Source organism: Chrysemys picta, chromosome 8, assembly GCF_011386835.1.
Source record: "Chrysemys picta bellii isolate R12L10 chromosome 8, ASM1138683v2, whole genome shotgun sequence".
NCBI lineage: Eukaryota > Metazoa > Chordata > Testudines > Emydidae > Chrysemys > Chrysemys picta.
The window spans coordinates 1,726,813-1,744,320 of NC_088798.1; the positions used below are offsets into that span (position 1 = coordinate 1,726,813).

The following is a 17,508-nucleotide window of genomic DNA, read 5'->3' on the forward strand; positions in this document are numbered from 1 at the left end:
GTAGGTGGCCGTGGTCAGGACTAATCCCATCTCCGACACTGCCATCCTTTGTGCCTTGGGTGTCCCAGGTCCACCTATCTACAAAGTGGGGACAATGCCCCTGGGAAGGGTGTGGGGCTGGTAGTGAGCACTAGTGAATCTCTGCAAAGTGCTCTATAAACGCAGAGCTCTGCAGTCTAATCTGCATATGTTCTAGTCTAGTGGATCATTCTGCTCCTGAATTTCCCCCCAAGGGCGCACACAGACAGAGACGGCTCTTTTGTTTGCACCAACAATAGAACAAATGTTGGCTTTCTGAAAGGTCAGTGGCACTCCGGGTGGTGATTAGCCCAGCATGTGCTGGGTGCGGAAATGGAGCTCTCCCTGCTGCTCTGGAATGAGGCTCCCTGCAATCTGGGAGTAGGTGAATGTGATCCGCTGCTTCCCTTCCCCCAGCCTGCCTGAGCCTTTCCCTTTGCAGGCCTGGCAATCTCAATCTTGTGCTTTCCTGTAGCTGCAGCTCTGTGCTCAGTGGGCTCAGAACTGCTGGTGAGCTGTTCTGGGTGAGGGGCTTGACAATTTGGCGGGGTGGGGTTTTGGGGGCAGAGCCCCAATATGATGAGTCACTGCCCGGATCGGGCATCAATAAGAATTAAAGGCAGCTCTAGAGACATGGGGCTGGAATCACTTAGTGCAGTGTAAGCAAAGCCCTGGGGTTCAAAAGCCCTTTGCAGTGACAGCAGGAAAATCTCCTGCAACTCTGCTTTTCCAGAGGGGGTTTTGGACTATTCCGAGATGACCTGAGTGAAAAATTGGCTCTTGCTGGGGGCTGGACTCCTGGGGGGGCTACTGAGGGAGCAGCTTTGTCAGTTGATTCGAATGAATAGACAGCGCTTGTACTGGGCTGGGTTTTCTCTGCCGTTTGAGTTTTAGGGCAGCTCTAGTAATGACATCCAACAGGACTAGAAATGGGAGGTTCTGACTCCCATCTGGGTCAGGTTAATGCAAACACTGGTGCTTGGAATATGAATGGCCTGAGGGAATTGGGAATGGATTATGGAACCTTTCATCCCCAGGCCATGAGATCTAAGCCAGCCCCGAGTAATGGTGGAAGGTTATTCTACACTGACTCTTTGGTGGGGTGGCCTCCATCCAGACAAATGGCTGCAATTTAAACACTTTACTGATGTCTCAGCAGAGCCCAGGGATAAGTCGGAAATCTTCTTTTGCCTGTATAGAGGGCTGGTGCACTTGTGATCTGTGCTGCACTTGCTCTGTGGATATACAGGCTCTGTGGTGTGTGAATCCAGCACCTTTTGCTTGCATGAAACTGCCAAAGAGAGAGAAAACAGTGGTGGGCAAGGTGGGGCTGTGAGGGTTTCCTAGGCACGGCAGTCATGGGCTCGGCCAGGTCTCCCTTCTCAATCCTGCTGGTGCCATTGATTTATCCTGAAAGCTCACCGCCAACAGCTAAGCAGCAGGTAATGCTATTGGTTCCCAAGACAGTGCCACGTGCTACACCCACCCCAGGTGCCTGGGAGAGCTCTTGGGAACCATATTGAAATGTGCAGCCCGTAATCCTGCTCTGGTCTCTCAGTGCTGAGCTCTTTCCTGGCAGGCAGGAGAGGAGAGGCCCCATCTCTGGTTGATGAGGCTCAGGAAGGTTTTCCTTGTTGTCAGAGGGTCTCCCAGCCCCGGCTCCTGGGCTCCATTGCTTTCTTAAGACAGGCTTTACAGGCAGAAGCTGCACTGGTTTAAGTTAAATCACTTTAAAAACCAAATGACTTAAACGAGTGCAAGCCGGTGTGGCCGCCCATGTGTCAGTCCTGGCTGCTGTGCGCTCCCAGGGGGCCTGGGCTGGCTTCCCCTTCCCTTCGCACCTGCCAGTGAATAAGGCTGAGCTCGCGCAGGTGGACGAGTTGGCTCGGTGACAGGAAGGGCTCAACAAGCCAAGAACACCAGCCAGTCCTCAGGGCCTGCTTCCCGAGGCATGGCCTGTGCGTTGCAGCTGCTGTGCATGGTAGGCAGAGAGCCCACTGCAGGGCTGCCCCTAACGGCAGCAGCCTCATTTCCAGTCGGGAGGTGTACACTACACTGCAGTATGGCCTCCTCTCCGGTCTAGGTGGATTGTTGCATGCTGGCACCTGACCTCTGCTGGCCACACCTCCCTGTTAAAGCGGAGTCTTGTAGGACTCTTGTCTTGCCTTTTGGTCCTCGCTGGGTTGAGATCTGCAGTACCCAACGCTGCGGCTGTGGACAGGGAAAGGAGGCTAAACCTCTCTTCCCCTGCTTTAGATGTATTTTATCTGCCCCAAATACCTCGCACCTTGGAAAACAAAAAGAAGCCCACAACTTTCCTGGCTGATTCCATATCCTGGCTTCTGTGGAAACCCCAGTGGCACCTGTTCCCTTTCTGCTGGTGCTATGGCTCATCTCCTTTCTGCATCCTGCCCTTTACTTCCCCGCCTTTCCCTCTTTGCAGTGCTGGAATGCTTTGTTGATGTGCCCTCTCTGACACCTTTATAGGGCTGCGTGAATTCCACTCAGCCTTCCCAGTGGGTCTTTGGGGAGCAGACACCCAAAGTCTCTTCCATGGATAGTCCGATTTGGTTTTGATCACCTCCTTTGAGGCAGAGAGATACTGGAGGTGGGTGCTGTGACAGCTGCTGTGTCTGCCTTCAGATTAGGAGATTGAGGAATAGAAAGACAGGTGCATCTGCTTCCTTCAGAAAATGTTACTGCCCATTTACTGATGCCAGAATAGAGAGATCTGCAGAGGCTTCTGAGGCACAGGGCTGGATTTGGATGGGCTTTCTCTTTCCCAGTGTGTTGCTGAGAACAGCATCTCCGGAGCTGTATCTTCTCCCACAGCAGCAGAGACATGGCTTGGATGGACGCATGGCCTCGCCAGAGGTGTTGGCAGGTGTTTGTGGGGAAGCGTTTTGAGGGTCCCTGGGACATTCAGGATTGCATCAAGTTCCTTTGCTCCCAGAGTACCTTCTATAGTAACATTAGATTTATTTAAACTCCACCCAGGGCAAACCTTTCCCACAGTTCTTCGTGCCTTCCTTTGCCGAATAAGTGGGATGTCAGTGTGGCTGTCCCGTTCCCAGCTCCGGTGCTCTGTCCTGGCAGGGCCTGGGCTGGAACCTTCACTGCCAGCTGCATCCTGTCCTGCATTCTGCCCTTGTTGCGAGGTGGGGGAATCTGTGTGTCAGCGGGAATTCTGTCTGACATGTTTGCCGGAATTTGTCCCTGAAAGTGACAGTGCTGTTGGAAAGAAGCACAGTGTGCGCTAATGCTGAGGAAGCTCCTCTCACCATCAGCCCTCTGTCGAGGCTGCTCGGGCCTGACCCGCGGCCTCCCTGTCCTATCTCCCTGGGCTGCTGCAATAGGGCGGGCTATTGCTGCTGTAATATCCTCCCTCTTCCCGCAGAAATAACCAAGCCGAATGCCATTGCCTCGGCATGGTCCATTGAGGCTTCAGGCCCCCCCCCAGGCCTAACCTGCCGTCGCTGAGTTGGGAATGATCTGCCTGAGGAGTCACTGGCTTGGCTGGAGGTCCCCAGTGTGTTGTGTAGGGGGGGGATGATGTGGTCACTGCAGGATTGACTCAGGGCCATTGGCAAGGCCTGTGTCACCCACCTTCCACCCAGGGGAGGTAGGGCTGGCTGCCCGCGAGGCTGCAGGATCACTGGGCCCCTGCTGGAGGGGAGCAGCAGGCTGTCCATTTGGTCTGGAAGAGAATGGGCTTGTACATGGGGAGTCCTATGAAGATGATGCTGGCTTGTCCCCAGTGACTGTGCTTGGTGAGCAATGAGCTGGGAATTTCCATTTTGTGCCTGTGTTTGACTGCCTGCTCTCCGTTCAGCCTATCCAGTCGTGGCGGGGGGAAGGTGGTTGGCTTTTCCTGGGGGGCCTGGAGCTCTGGTTGCTTGGTGTAGCCATGGTTTCCGTTGCTTGGTGGCAGTAGGCAGGGCTGACGCAGGGATAGGATGCTGGCTGCGTGGGTCTGCCTTTGGCCAGTGGGAAAGGAGCATCTTCTGCAGGAGACAACCCAAGAATGATTCCTTCTGGAAATAGCAGCATGATAGCTACTGCCAGCCAACGGTGCCCTCCTTTAGAGGTGCAGGCCCCACTGTCTTTGCTTTGTGGGGGCTGCCAGTGCTGGGTCGCTGGGGCCATGCCCTGCATACAGGCACTGTGCTCCTGAATTCGCTGCCTGGTGTCTTCCAGGCCTGCTTCACAGGCGTTGCACCAGCACCTGTATTATCTCTGTTTGCTCAGCCAGATAAACCCCCCGAGATGCAGCATCTTGCTTTCATGAGGCTCCTGGGGGACAGCAGGCTAGTGTGAGAACATACAGTGCGTTCCTGGTACGTGCGGTGCAGGCCTGACTCCGTACCTTACATCCTGTCACACATCCTACTGCACGGAGCTGAGAATCTCTCACTTCTCCTATCAGCCCTCCCATTCCACTGACCGGTCTTGTCTGGGCACCCATCTCTGGTGAGCCGGCAGCCCCACTCTTATTTATTTACCTAGAGAGCTGTCGGGGAGACAAATTGCTATTTTTTTTTGCTCTGTTCAGAAGCTCAGAGGAGGCTAAGAAAGGGAGGGGAGGGCTCCAGGGATGCCAGGTCTCTGGCAGGTTCCAACGCTCCCTTTTTAAATATTAGTACTAGGGGAAAGCTCTAAAGCCATCAGCTGACACTCAGGCTTCTGGGGCTTGCTTGTTACTCCTTCCCCTGCCCCCCAACATAACCAGATTAAAAGCCCTGAGCTGTCTCTAGTGGGCACCTGCCCTGTCACAGTGGGAGGCTTGTCGCCGTTCCCAGGTGGCTGCTACGCTGTGCAGGTAGCTAGGACCTTACCAATGCACAGCATTGTAGAGCAGAGACACTGACAGCAGGCTTACCTTACTTTCACTCCAGCGGAGTTCTGAGGTGTTGGAGAAACCTCATCCTCTGGCTGAGGGCATGCCAGGCAGGCCTGGCTGTTTACAAGGTCTAAGGTTACCTGGTCAGCTGTGGAGAAGCTAGCTCTGGTGTCAGACATACACATACTGGGCGGGTCAGAATCCACAATGCCCTCCCTGGAGCTGTCACTCTCCTGCCCTCCTCCCCCCACTGAGTTTCATTCCTTTTTCTTTCCCTGGCATCAGACTAATGTGCTTGTCTCCGATCACCAGCACTTCATTGTAGAGCCGAAGCCATGGTCCAGCAGGACTGAAGCTGCCTGGAGTGACGGTCAAACAGCAGCAGGTGCCAACGCTTGCCTCTCAAGTGCCCTGGCATGAGAACGTTGCGGTGACCTTGTCTTCGCTCCCTGGGAGCATGGGCACACATGCACTCAGGGAGCATTCTGTAGAGCACAGGTAGCCCTGACGCATGCTCTCCCAGCTCGGCATGCCCTGGGTAATACGTGGTGGGGTAGGGAGAGAGCACTGCTGCACCCAGTGTAAGAAATTGGGTCAGATTAGACCAGATTTCAGTAGGTGCCTGTCCCAGTGGATCTGCTAGCTGGATTTCTTGCTGGCATGCTGCAGGCAGTGACAGATTCTGGGCACAAACTCAGCCAGTCAGAACACTCCACATCGAACCCGAATCAGCAAGCCCCAGCGCAAACACGTCAGCTTGTCTCTAGCTGACTTCCTGTTTGGTTTCTTAATGCAAGTTCTGTTTCATGACAGGAGTGAGGTTCTCCGGGTAGCACATTGTTGGGTGAGGACTGTGCTTCTCAGGAGGCTCCTAGCTCCTATAGCTAGATATGTAATGCTATGTGGAGAGGATGGGCAGGGTACATGGTCAAGCACTCAAATGTCAGGAAGTGCCAATGGTAAAGTCAACAGTGCACCCTTAACTCTACCCCCTTACGTCTCGTTACCTGATTGCACACTGCTTCCCAAATACCGCAATATAACGTAGACGCGTGTCTTGCCTTCGCCTCGCGGAAGGGAGCTCATGTCCTAGCTTTCATTTTGTGCACTTGCATTTTACTCAGTGTCACCGTGCGCTAGCCAGGCGTGGATTTAGACTGCGTGCTTCTCTGTATAACGCAGGTACAGTATTTGAATAGTTTACACTGCAATCCTGCAGCTGGTTCTGGCTGGTCAGCCCCCTCTGAAATTGGTAGGGTCCATGCAAGCACCAGGCTCTGCGTGCTCAGAGCCAGTGGCAGGATCAGACTCTAGTCAGCAACTGTGTACTACATACTCTTTAATCAGCATCCACTGCCACCTTCTAGTCAGAGCTCCGAGAAAGAGCTTGCAGCTGCATTAGCTTCGTAGTTGGGTGGGCTGTATGTGCCAGCACATTTTCACCAGTAGTCTGCCATGTTGTACTTTATGTGTAATGTTGTGTAAGAATTGTTTACTGCGTGCTTGTCACTTAAATGACTTTAATGGACACTGTTTGACATACACGCAGGAGTTCACTGTACTACAAATTGCTGCACACAAGCTTGTAGATAAAACTGCATGATACCTTTGTATTTTATTTGAGAAACTGTATGATTGAGTAATCACAGACTCTGATGTAATGCATAATGGTGCATGCAAAGGGGCAGAGTTAGGGTTATATGTTCAGCCTTATCTTTGGCCTCTGCTGACAATTATTATTCAATGCTTGTAATGCAGTAGCACCTAAAGGTCATGAGCAGGTTGGGTCCCATTGTGCCAGGAGCTGTACAGATGTGATGATCCCTTAGCAGAGTACTCACCAGGTTCTCCACACTGTTTGATGTGAGATTTTTTTAAATCCCCTGATATAGAGGTATTCAGCAGGACCCCTCGGACTGGCCCTTCTCATGCACTTTGGGATGGCACAGGAGAGAGCTCCTTTCCTGCATGCCTGGTACAACTTCTCCCTTGCAAAGGGCACTGTGGCAGCAAAGAAAGTGATTTTTTTGACTGCAGGGAGCTGAGTTCTAGTCAATCAATCCTGGTTTCATGCTATCCCTCCTCCTTCTCCCTCCCAGGATTCTGCAGCCTCACTGAAATGCACAACCTCCCAGTATCCTGCTGCCTGGTTTCTTGCCCAAACTCCATCCTCTCCGGTCCCAGCTGGGGCCTCTTTCATTTCAGAATTGCTCTCTGTAGTCTTAAGGCTCTGCATGGGCTTCTGCCAGCCAGCCTCTCAGACAAGTCTCTCCCTCCCCCCCAACCCCCCTTTCCCTGCTCACTCTTCATTGAGGACAAGCCCTTCTGCGTCTGCACATGCAGCCCACTTAGGGTGACCAGATGTCCCGATTTTATGGGGACAGTCCCAATTTTGGGGGCTTTTTCTTATATAGGCTCCTATTACCTCCCACCCCCTGTCCCGATTTTTTACACTTGCTGTCTGGTCACCCTAATCCCACTGGAGGTACAAGAGCCTTCTCTTGGGCATCTCCTGCCATCTGCAACAGCCTCCCTGTACATCTCTCAGAAACTCTCTCCTATTTTCTCCTCTCCACAAATGTTTAAAAACACCTTCGTTGTGTAAACCTCTTCCTGTATCCCCACTCCTGCTACTGCCTTAAAAACAGATGCCCTAGGCCATGTCTTCACCCTGCCGTTTTCTGTAACGTATCCGCCATGCTGCCCTGCTGTCTGATCTCATGCTGGGAAGTGGGGAGGTTGGTCAGGAGGGTTTACCTCCTCTCCGAGGCACGAGAGCCCCACAGGAATTCCATAGGTTTTTGAGACTGGGGGGCAGGGGGTGACCTCTGAGGCCCAAACAGAGGAGGGGGTCTTATGCTAGTTCTTGACAAGCAGCAAATGACATGATGAGTCAGAAATGAAGCTGAGCCTGTTAGCGTCATGGTCCAGACTAAGTGAAGGGTAGAATGAGAACAAACTGACTCAGCGGCGAGCGCAGACGTGTAAGAGAAGAAAACATTCGTAGCATTTGGGGCTGCGAGGAGAATGGTAACTTCTCCCCAGCCCTCCCCTCGTGCTGTGGGACAGTCCCGTGAAGCAGGTTGCTTAAATCACCTGTTCTAATCCAAGACATGGGAAGTGGGGTGGTGTCTTTGGAGACCTAGTGGCCGAGTGCTTGGAGAGCTGGTTGGGGGCCTGTCCCTTGTGCTGTTGACTGGCTATGGGGCTGAGGGTGAGCCAGGGCCCAGCCCTGCTCCAATTCCAATGTGCTCTTCTCTCTCTTCCAGGCACTCCATCAGTTGTATTACGACCCAAATATTGAGAACAAGAACCTGGCTCAGAAATGGCTGATGCAGGCCCAGGTCTCGCCCCAGGCATGGCACTTCAGCTGGCTCCTCCTCAATCTGGACAAGGTGCCAGAGATCCAGTACTTCGGGGCCAGCGCCCTGCACATCAAGATCTCCCGCTACTGGAACGACATCCCTGCCGACCAGTACGAGAGCCTCAAGTCGCAACTCTTCAGCCAGATCACCCGCTTTGCCAGTGGCTCCAAGATCGTGCTTACCCGGCTCTGTGTGGCGCTGGCCTCGCTGGCACTCAGCATGATGCCTGACGCCTGGCCCTGTGCTGTGGCGGACATGGTACGCATGTTCCAGGCGGAGGACTCCAATGTGGATGGACGGGCACGCTGCCTGGCACTCCTGGAACTGCTGACGGTACTGCCAGAGGAGTTCCAGACCAGCCGCCTGCCTCAGTACCGCAAGGGGCAGGTGCGCAGCGTCCTGGCCCAGGAGTGCGGCTCTGTCTTCCCTTTGCTGGAGCAGCTGCTGCAGCAGCAGGACTCCCCGGGTTTCATCAAGCAGAAGGTGCTGAAGTGTTTCTCCAGCTGGGTGCAGCTGGAGATCCCACTAATGGACTGCGAGAACCTGATCCAGGCAGCCTTCACCTCCCTGCAGGACCCGGAGCTCTTCGACACGGCTGTGGAGGCCATCGTCAATGCCATTTCCCAACCGGATGCCCAGAGGTAAGAGCGGCATTCCCCTGCTCAGGCTGTGTTGTTTGGGCCTGTTTGCCTGCAGTGATGGCCTGGTCCCCTTGGGTATGAGAGTGGAGGGGAAGCCTCGGGATTCTGGCTCACTGAGCTGGCTGCAGACAGAGGGATGATGGCGATGGCGCATGTGGGCATAGGAGACTGGGAGAGGGGAAGAGGAGCCCCAGCCTTGAGGGTTTCAATGCGGTGCTAGTCTGTCTGGGTGACTTCTTCCCCTGCCTTACCCACAGACCCAGGAGGTCAGGGCTGCCAGCTCTCTACATACATGTTACTGCTCCTGTCCGTCCCACTGCAGGCTGCCCAGACGCCCGCACGCGGAGCTGGCTCAGGCTGGAGAAGGGGGACGTGGTTAGCCATTTAGTGTCCCTAGTGACTGGAGAGCAGGGCCTTGAACGCCATGGGTGCTGTGCAGAGGCCCCTTGCCACTGACCCATGAGCTCTTCCGCAGACTCCTGCTTTGACAGACGCCCTCTCTGAGGGGCAGCAGCTGTCAGCTCTCTGAAGAGCCCTCAGGAAGTAGATGCTATGCAGCTCTGCCCTTCTTCTCTCCTGCAGATAGGGTTTCCTGTTGTCTCGGTGTCTGAGGAATGAAACACCTGGCTCAGCTCAGTCCAGGGAGACTCCGCTCAGCTGCATTACAGACACTGGGCAGCCAAAGAGCATATTTCATGTAGGCTTGTCTCCTCTCGCCGCGTCCCTAGCTTCTTTGTACATCCAAGGTGTGTCGATTCCCCTTTGATCTTGGCTGCGACTCTCCCTGGAGAGCAGAGCCGTGAGACGGCGAGGGCTAGGGGAGAGGTCCCCTTGGACCATGGCTCCCGTGCCCTGAGCCCCTAATTAGGCCATATCTGAGCAGCAGCCATCCTCCAGGCCGTGGCACTGATGCCCACAAAATGGAGAGTACATGGGTGTCATCAGTCACGTTCCCGCTTCATTGCTTAGCACCTCTCCCCATTTTCCCTGGGAGGAGAAGGGCTGAATTAGGGATCCGGGTGAGCTAGGTGCTTCTGTGCGTCAAGCTACGGCTCTTCCACAGGAGTCTGAATGACTGCCGGGATTCCCAGCGTTGGTGCATACGCTGATTCTAGGGCAGAGGTTGCTGAAGTCTAGGCCGAGGTTCACAGGGGCCTCTAAGATACAGGTGCTGCTTCTGGAGACTAAAGGTTCCAGCATGCATTTGTAGCCTGATTGTTTGGGTCGTGATGAAGCATTGCTTCCTGGGAGCTGTAGTCTCCTTTACCTGCACTAAATGAGAATGGGCACAAACAATCTATTCCAGGCGAGCTCAGACACCGGGTGATGGGCGTGATAGGAAAACCAGAGAAGCTGCTGCCATGTGCAGTTCTGTTAATTGCCCCAGACCATCGCCCTCTTTCCCAGGACCCCAGCTGACTTGCTGACCCTGTGTGCCCTCCTTCCATCCTGCCTGTCCCCAGAAACCGCATCAGGCACTGTTGGGGAGTGGGAGCCCTGGATACCAGCTAGCATCCTGTGACTTATGATAGCTTCTCCTGGACTGACTCCTCCAGCCCTTACCCTGGACGTGAATTTGGGGCTGGTGAGAGGTGTTGGATTGACAGGCTGGGGAGCCACAAGGAGAGCCTTGCCAAGGACACGGGTACCTGGAGGGGGCTTCTAGCACCCACTACTGGCCTTCACAGCACTTGATAAACCGGTCTTCCCCCAGCCCGTGATGGAGTTCTGTGTTCTCCCCACCTCACAGATGGGAAACCAAGGTCACAGGGAGCCAAGTGACTGCCCAACGGCACGTGGGAATTGGCCTCAAGGCTGGGACTAGAACGCAGGAGTCCCTGGTTCCCAGCCTCATACTCGGTCCGCTGGACTCTGCACTCTGATCTGTCCCCCCTGGAGCAGGCAGGGCCTCTAATTCCCCTTTCCCATGGTGTGCAGGGATGAGGGTACCCAGGCTCTGGGTGCACTGAGTGTGTGTTATCACTTACGAATGTGTAAAGCACCTTGCACTGAACACTATGGAACGAGTGCAAACCTGACCGTCCAGTTCAGTGTGCATCGTTCTGGGGCTGCCGCAGCAGGAAATCAGAGATGGGACGTGTCATCAGCACAGACTCGGTGCCAGGCACTGCGCAGCACAGATCTCCAAGGGGAGGGGATACCACCAGAGGGGCAACGTGAGGCATGAGGCCTTGCTCTGAGACATTGTTCTGAGCTGACAGCTACTCAGGAGAGGGATTGTCTTTAGTCTTTACACAGTGCTGAGCGCACAGTCAGGAAGGTGTGATAATGAACGGTGGGGGGCTGTGGGGGCTGGTCCTGATGCGACAGCAGTAAATATAAAATGGGGAGGTGTTCGTGCTGCTAATACAGCACCTCATGCTGTCAGTCAGCAGACAAACATCGTTCTGTTTGAGCTGTGCATCGTGGGGAGGTAGGTCAGTGTTATCCCTGCTCTGTGGATGAGGGAGCTGAAGTGCTGAGGTGGTGGTGTGACCACGGTGACAGTAGCAAAGGACCCATCCCATTAGGACGTGCCAAGGTGGCAGGTCCGAACATTGGGGTTGGATGGTGGGACTCCACTCCCCTTCTCTCCACCTGCGGTTTCCATCTGTCTGGCCTGCTAGGATGCATGAACCTGGGCCTGAGGGCTCCTCCTTGGTGATGGCGGGTGTTGGGTCTGAGCTGCTGACACGGTTGCTCCTGTCTGTCCAGAGTAGCAGGTGCTCTCTCCATAGGCTGTAGGTCTGTGGACTGTTGACGGTAGCTCGGTGCATTACTGTGTGTCTCAATCCAGCAGCCCGTTTCCTCTGCTCACTTTAAGCTGCTGTCCTCCCCCTCCCCCTGTCCTGGTTCTTTTATCATGCTGGTCGCTCTTGTGGCCCGAGGACACTGAGATCCATCAGCTTCCTGCCTGGGATTCACAGCCCCTCCCTGCTGCCCTGGTCCCTAAGCCTTGTAGAGCTAGAGCAGGCTAGTGGGTGTCTGCTCCTTCGGGGTATGCCTCCGCTGCAATTAGGGACCTGCGGCTGGCCTGTGCCAGCGGGCTTGGGCTAAGGGGATGTTTAATTGTGGGGTAGACATTCAGGCTTGTCTGGAACCCTTCCACCTCACAGGGTCCTAGAGCCCAGGCTTCAGTCTAAGCCCGAATGTCTACATGGCAATTAAACAGCCCTTAGCCTGAGCCCCCCCAACTCTGAGTCAGCTGGCATGGGCCAGCCATGGGTGTTTGTTTGCAGCGTAGACATAACCAATGTGTCCCTCTCCCCCATCATTTGTTCTGTGGGACACCAGTCAGCCATCCCTGTGCATCTGTCTCACCTGCGGGAACATCTACCTGCTTGTTAGGTGTGACTCCCCACTGCGTTTCTCCCGGTGTCTAGCTTTGGCAGCATAAGAGAGACCTGAGGTTCCCTAGAACGGACTCCATTGGCCTTGGGAGGGGACAAGCTGTGTTTGAATGGGGGTATCCGACAGTATCCTGGGGCCAAACAGTGTTTCTTCTTGTAACTGCTCCTCCTTCACTGCATCCCCGGCCTCCTTGCTGCACTCTGAGCGGGCAGAGTCACCACGAGCAGCGGGCACATGGTGCTGGTCCACCTTGGCTCTGCCCCGCTTGTTTCTTCTCCTTCCTGGATGCGCTCAGCGCCACCCACTCCAGTCTGTGTCGCTCAGCGGTGAGAGGAGCCGCAGCCCATCCAGTTCTCTCAAAAGCCTCCAGGGAGTCTCCTGACCTTTTTGTCTGTCTGGCTCTTTCCACATCCATCTCTGAGGTTCCTGCTGCTTCTCAGCCACATTCCTCCCTGCTCTTTGTTCTTGCAGGTGCCTAGCCTGTGCTGCTTGTGCACCCTCCCTGCCTCCCATCCTGGAGCTGCAGGCAGAGACCATCCTTAGTGTTCCTCCACTGACCTGGACCTTCATCGAGTGACAGACTCCACACAGTGAGTCTCTCACCTTCCCAAGGAGGGCTGGTTCTGGCCCCCTGGGAAGTAGGAACTCTGAAAAAGATTTGGGGGTCGTGGTGGACAGTCTACTCCTGGGGGAATTCTACAACACTGCGCATGCGCAGAATTTATGTCCCCCACTGATTTCTTTGCTTCCCTGAAGAAAAATGACTTTCTGATGGGGAAGCAAAGGGAAGTCACAAGAGCAGTCATGCGACCTTCCCCAGCAGTATGTTTCGGGTGCCCAGGGCAGCCAGCAGAGAGGTAAATCACAGTAGGGCAGGGGGAGAGACTGGGGAAGACCTGGCTGGTGGCTCCTACCCTGCGCCAGGCTCAGCTGCTAGTCCCGGCTGGGCTGGGGTGGACAGGACTTCCTCTTCCCCGGCACGGCATCCGGGGCAGATCCGCCTCCCAGATTTCCCCCCCAGCTGTAGGAAGCTCTGCAAACTCCCCCACCCCCCTGGCTTTCTGCACCTCCTCAGCTGCAGGGGAAGGGATCACTGTACCGGGAGCTGCTCTCCCATCCGACCAACAGCCGTGCATCCAGACCCCCTCATACCCAGACCCTCCCACGGAGCCTCACACCCCCCTGACGAGCCCCACTCCCCCTGTACCTAGACCAACCCGATGAGCCACCGGCACCTGGATCCCCACCCCACCGAGCTCCAACCAGCTGCATCTAGATTGTCACCCCACTGAGCCCTGCTCCCCCCCCACACCCAGACCCCCCTGCAGAACGCTCTCAACCCACACCTGGATCCCTCAACACTTGCCGGACTGAGCCTGCCTGCCCACACCTGGTGCACCTGGCACGGAGGGGCAGGGCACTGGGGTGTTTCTGGGGCAGGCCCAGTCCTCACGCTGTCTGGGTTGGGTGCAGCCTCATCACTGAGTCCATGTCCTGGGATAGGGGAGCTGCACAGTGATCTCCCAGCTCTGTGCAGCCAGTGCCCTGTGCTCCCTGCTGCCAGGCTGGAGCCCCCACATTTATTTGACAAATAAAATTAGCAGAATTTTAAAATATTGTGTGCAGAATTTTGTGTGTGTGTGTAGAATTTTTAATTGTTTGGCGTGGAATGCCTTCAGGAGTAACAATCAGCGGAACATGAACTTCCAGTTCTCGACCTGTGATCACAATGGGTCTTTCTGGCTTTGGAATCTGTGACTTTATTAATCTATATCTACTCTTCCTTCTCTGTCCCCTGACCACTCCTTCTCTCCCGTTGACTGTGCTCCTTACGGTTCAAAGGCCTTCAGAGGTGCTCCTCCCCTCCCATCTCCCTCTGCTTGGGTCCTCTGAGCCCCTCCCATCCCTTCCCTCCGCCTGCTTCACTGAGAGAACCTGTGACCAGACGACTCTTTGAAGTTCATTTTTAATTCTGATAAAGTGCTGTCAGCAGGGAGCTAATCTGCTGGGATCTCCCTTTGGCTCACACTATGGGATCGGCATGGAATGCAGCTTGTCACTGGGCAAGGAGACTCTCCCAGCCAGTGCTCTCCTGGAGTTTGGGACCCTCTGCCCCCTGGGCATCTCTGCAGTGCTGGTGGCAAGCCACAGGTCCCTGGAACCTTAGCTGAAATGACCATTCGATATCTAATGTCGTCTCCACATGGTGGGATGAGACTACTGGAGTCGGTGCCCTTTCTGCTCCCACAAGGAACTGTCCTTTGGAAGGAAAGGGGCCTGTTGAGACACCGTCCCCTCCCACTGGTTTCAGCACCTCTCTGCCATCTATTTACTGGAGTTTCACCAGGCTGGGGCAAGGGCAAGCCGTGAAGGTGTCACTTCCCTGGGTGCAGGGGGAGTGGGATCTGTTCAGGGTTTCGGGAGCAGAGCAGGGCACCTAATCACTTCTCCCGGGATGGCCGTCGGTCTGGGCTGGAGTTAGAGCAGGCTAGAGAAGCTGTTCGGTTGGATGAAGCTCAGTGTCAATCATGGGCAGCATGGCAAGTGGGGAGAGAAACATCAGCACTTTGGATGAAGGAGCCTTCAGCTAGAAGGCGTTTCGGAGAGCAGCCCTTCCTGGGCCCAGGCAAGATGCTGCCGCGCAGTTCCATCTCTTACCACGACAGCCCCACTAGGCATGGTATGTTGGCATTTCAGACTGTCAGCAGCTTCATTCAGAGAAACATCGGGTACATCTACACTGCAATTAGACACCTGCGGCTGCCTGTGCCAGCCAGCTCGGCCGACGGGGCTGTTTCCTTGCAGTGTAGACGCTGGGGCTGGAGACTGGGTTCTGGCACCCTGCGAGGGGGAGGGTCCTAGAGCCTGGACTGTAGTCTGAACCTGAACATCTACACTGCATTGCAGTTAAACAGCCCCTTAGTCTGAGCCCCCCAAGTCGGCTGGCACTGGTCAGCCACAGGTGTCTACTGCAGTGTAGGCACACCCAATGTGGTCTGCGAGCCCAGGACTCCTGGGTTCTGTTCCCAGCCCTGACACTGACTTACTAAGTAATCTGTTCTCTCTGCACCTTACTGTCCTCTGTCCGAAGCGGGGAGTGATGCGTGCTTTCCTAGCTCGTGTGAGGTGGGATAAAGATCGCTGTAGGGGGAGAGCACATTATCTATTGGGGTGTTTGCAATCCTCTGGGGCAGCATTGACAGGGCAAGTGGATTCAGCCGTGTCCCTCCCCCTCCCACTAGCAGTGGTGCCAGGGAGGAAAGCAGTGCTGTGTGGGCTGACCTGGTAAGGGACTTGGTTAGAAACTGCTGAGCTCTAGTGTCTCTGCACAGACTGGTGGAGCCTTGGGAACTGCAGGCAGCGCCTGCATAGATTTAGGGCAGATGGGGGAGAGAGACTGACTGAACTGGTGCCAAGAAGAAGGCTGGGGTGGGGGCTATCTCCAGCGGCTGAAAAAAAGGGTGGAACTGGGTCTCTCCATCTGCCCAGCCCCTTCTATTGGCTGGGAGATATTACTTAGGTTTTTGGTCTCTTTCTGCTAATAGGATGACACATCGCCACTCCACACCAGCATGTGGGGAGATGGGAGCCAGGAGGTAAGGCTCGCCATTTGAAATGGGCAGTTCCTGTCCCCTGAGAAGGTGCTGGATGGATCACGTAGTGTCCTCGTTTGCTGTTCTTGGTCTCTCCTCTCCAGTAACGAGGCTACTGGATTCCCATCCCAGAAGAGGAAGCTCCTCTAGGAGAGCAGGCCCAGAGCGTCCCCTGGTGGAGTACACACAGACTCTTAGATCAGAAGTCCCTTAGCTCTGCTGCTGGTTGCTGGTCAGGGAAGATCAGATTGGCTGAAGAATGAAGGACATTTTTCCTCACTTGGTGGTTAGATGGAGGATCTGTCCGCAGTTTGATTGAATTGGAATTTGATAGCAGGGCTCAGGGGAGAGCAGCCTCCTTTTTACTGGGGCTCTTCCACCAGGTCATTCAGGGCAACAAAATCCATCCTGGGGGGAGGGATAGCTCAGTGGTTTGAGCATTGGCCTGCTAAACCCAGGGTTGTGAGTTCAATCCTTGAGGGGGCCATTTAGGGATCTGGGGCAAAAATCTGTCTGGGGATTGGTCCTGCTTTGAGCAGGGGGTTGGACTAGATGACCTCCTGAGGTCCCTTCCAACCCTGATATTCTATGATTCTATGATCTTCTCCAGCACAGAATCCTAATGTCTCTCTCTTTGGGGTGGCCAGCTCTCTGCCTGCCGTTACACGTCCTCAGTGCTAGTCGCTTAGTGCAGATTCCCCAGGCCCATTCTGTCCTGGGTTTTGCCATATGGTAAAGGCACAAGCCCCTGTTTTATTTTCATAGGTCCCAAGGCCAGAATGGACTGTTACGATCATCTAGTCTGACCTGTACAACACAGACCAGAGAGCTGCCCCCAAATAATTCCTAGAGGAGATCTTTTAGAAGAACATCCAGTCGTGATTTCCACCACGACGCTTGGTAGATTGTTCCAATGGTTAAATATCTCCCTGTCAAAACTTACGTCTTATTTCCAGTCTGAATGTGTCTGGCTTCAATTTCCAGCCATTGCATGGTGTTAGACCTTCCTCTGCTAGACTGAAAATCCCATTTGTAACTATTTGTTCCCGATGTAGATACTTAGACTCAGAGAGCTCAATCTATTTAGCTTAATAAAGAAGGTTGAGGGGTGATGATTACAGTCTATCGCTAGAAGGCAGGTTTTCTCATCCTTTAATCATTTTCGTGGCTCTTCTCTGAACCCTCCCCAATTTATCAACATCCTTCTTGAATTATGGCCACCAAAACTGGACACAGGATTCCAGCAGCAGTCGCACCCAGTGCCAAAGACAGAGGTAAAATTACCTTTCTGCTCCTACTCAAGGTTCCCATTTATGCACCCCAGGATCCTATGAGCTCTCTTGACCACAGCGTCCAACTGCAAGCTTGTGTTCAGTTCATTATCCACCATGACTCCCCAATCTTTTTCAGAGTCACTGCTGCCCAAGACAGAGCCCCTATCCTGCAAGTGGGGCTGCATTGTTTGTTCTTAGATGTGTACATTTACATATAGCTGTATTTAAACACTGCATTGTTTGTTTGTACCCAGCTTCCCAAGCAATCCGGATTGCTCCTTATCTATGACTTGTTCTCTTCATTATGTTTTGCTCCCCCAATATTTGTGATTTACAAGCTTTATCGGCGATGATTTTATGTTTTCTTCCAGGTCATTGATTCAAATAAATTAAATAGTGAAGGGCCAACCCCCGGCCTTGCGGGAT

General features: G+C 54.3%; 1 protein-coding gene across 5 annotated transcripts in view; it reads left to right on the plus strand.

Annotated features, from left to right (window-relative positions):
* Positions 1–17,508, plus strand: part of IPO13 (importin 13) — a 63,156-nt gene that overhangs the window by 5,620 nt on the left and 40,028 nt on the right. For 4 of the 5 annotated variants that reach the window (XM_065555319.1, XM_065555320.1, XM_065555322.1 and 1 more), the window contains exon 2: positions 8,128–8,864. In XM_065555319.1, coding sequence (XP_065411391.1) covers positions 8,128–8,864 — 737 coding nt within the window. Of the gene's footprint in view, positions 1–5,156; positions 5,357–8,127; positions 8,865–17,508 lie in introns of those variants that run through there. The other variant, XM_065555323.1, reaches the window with a different exon arrangement.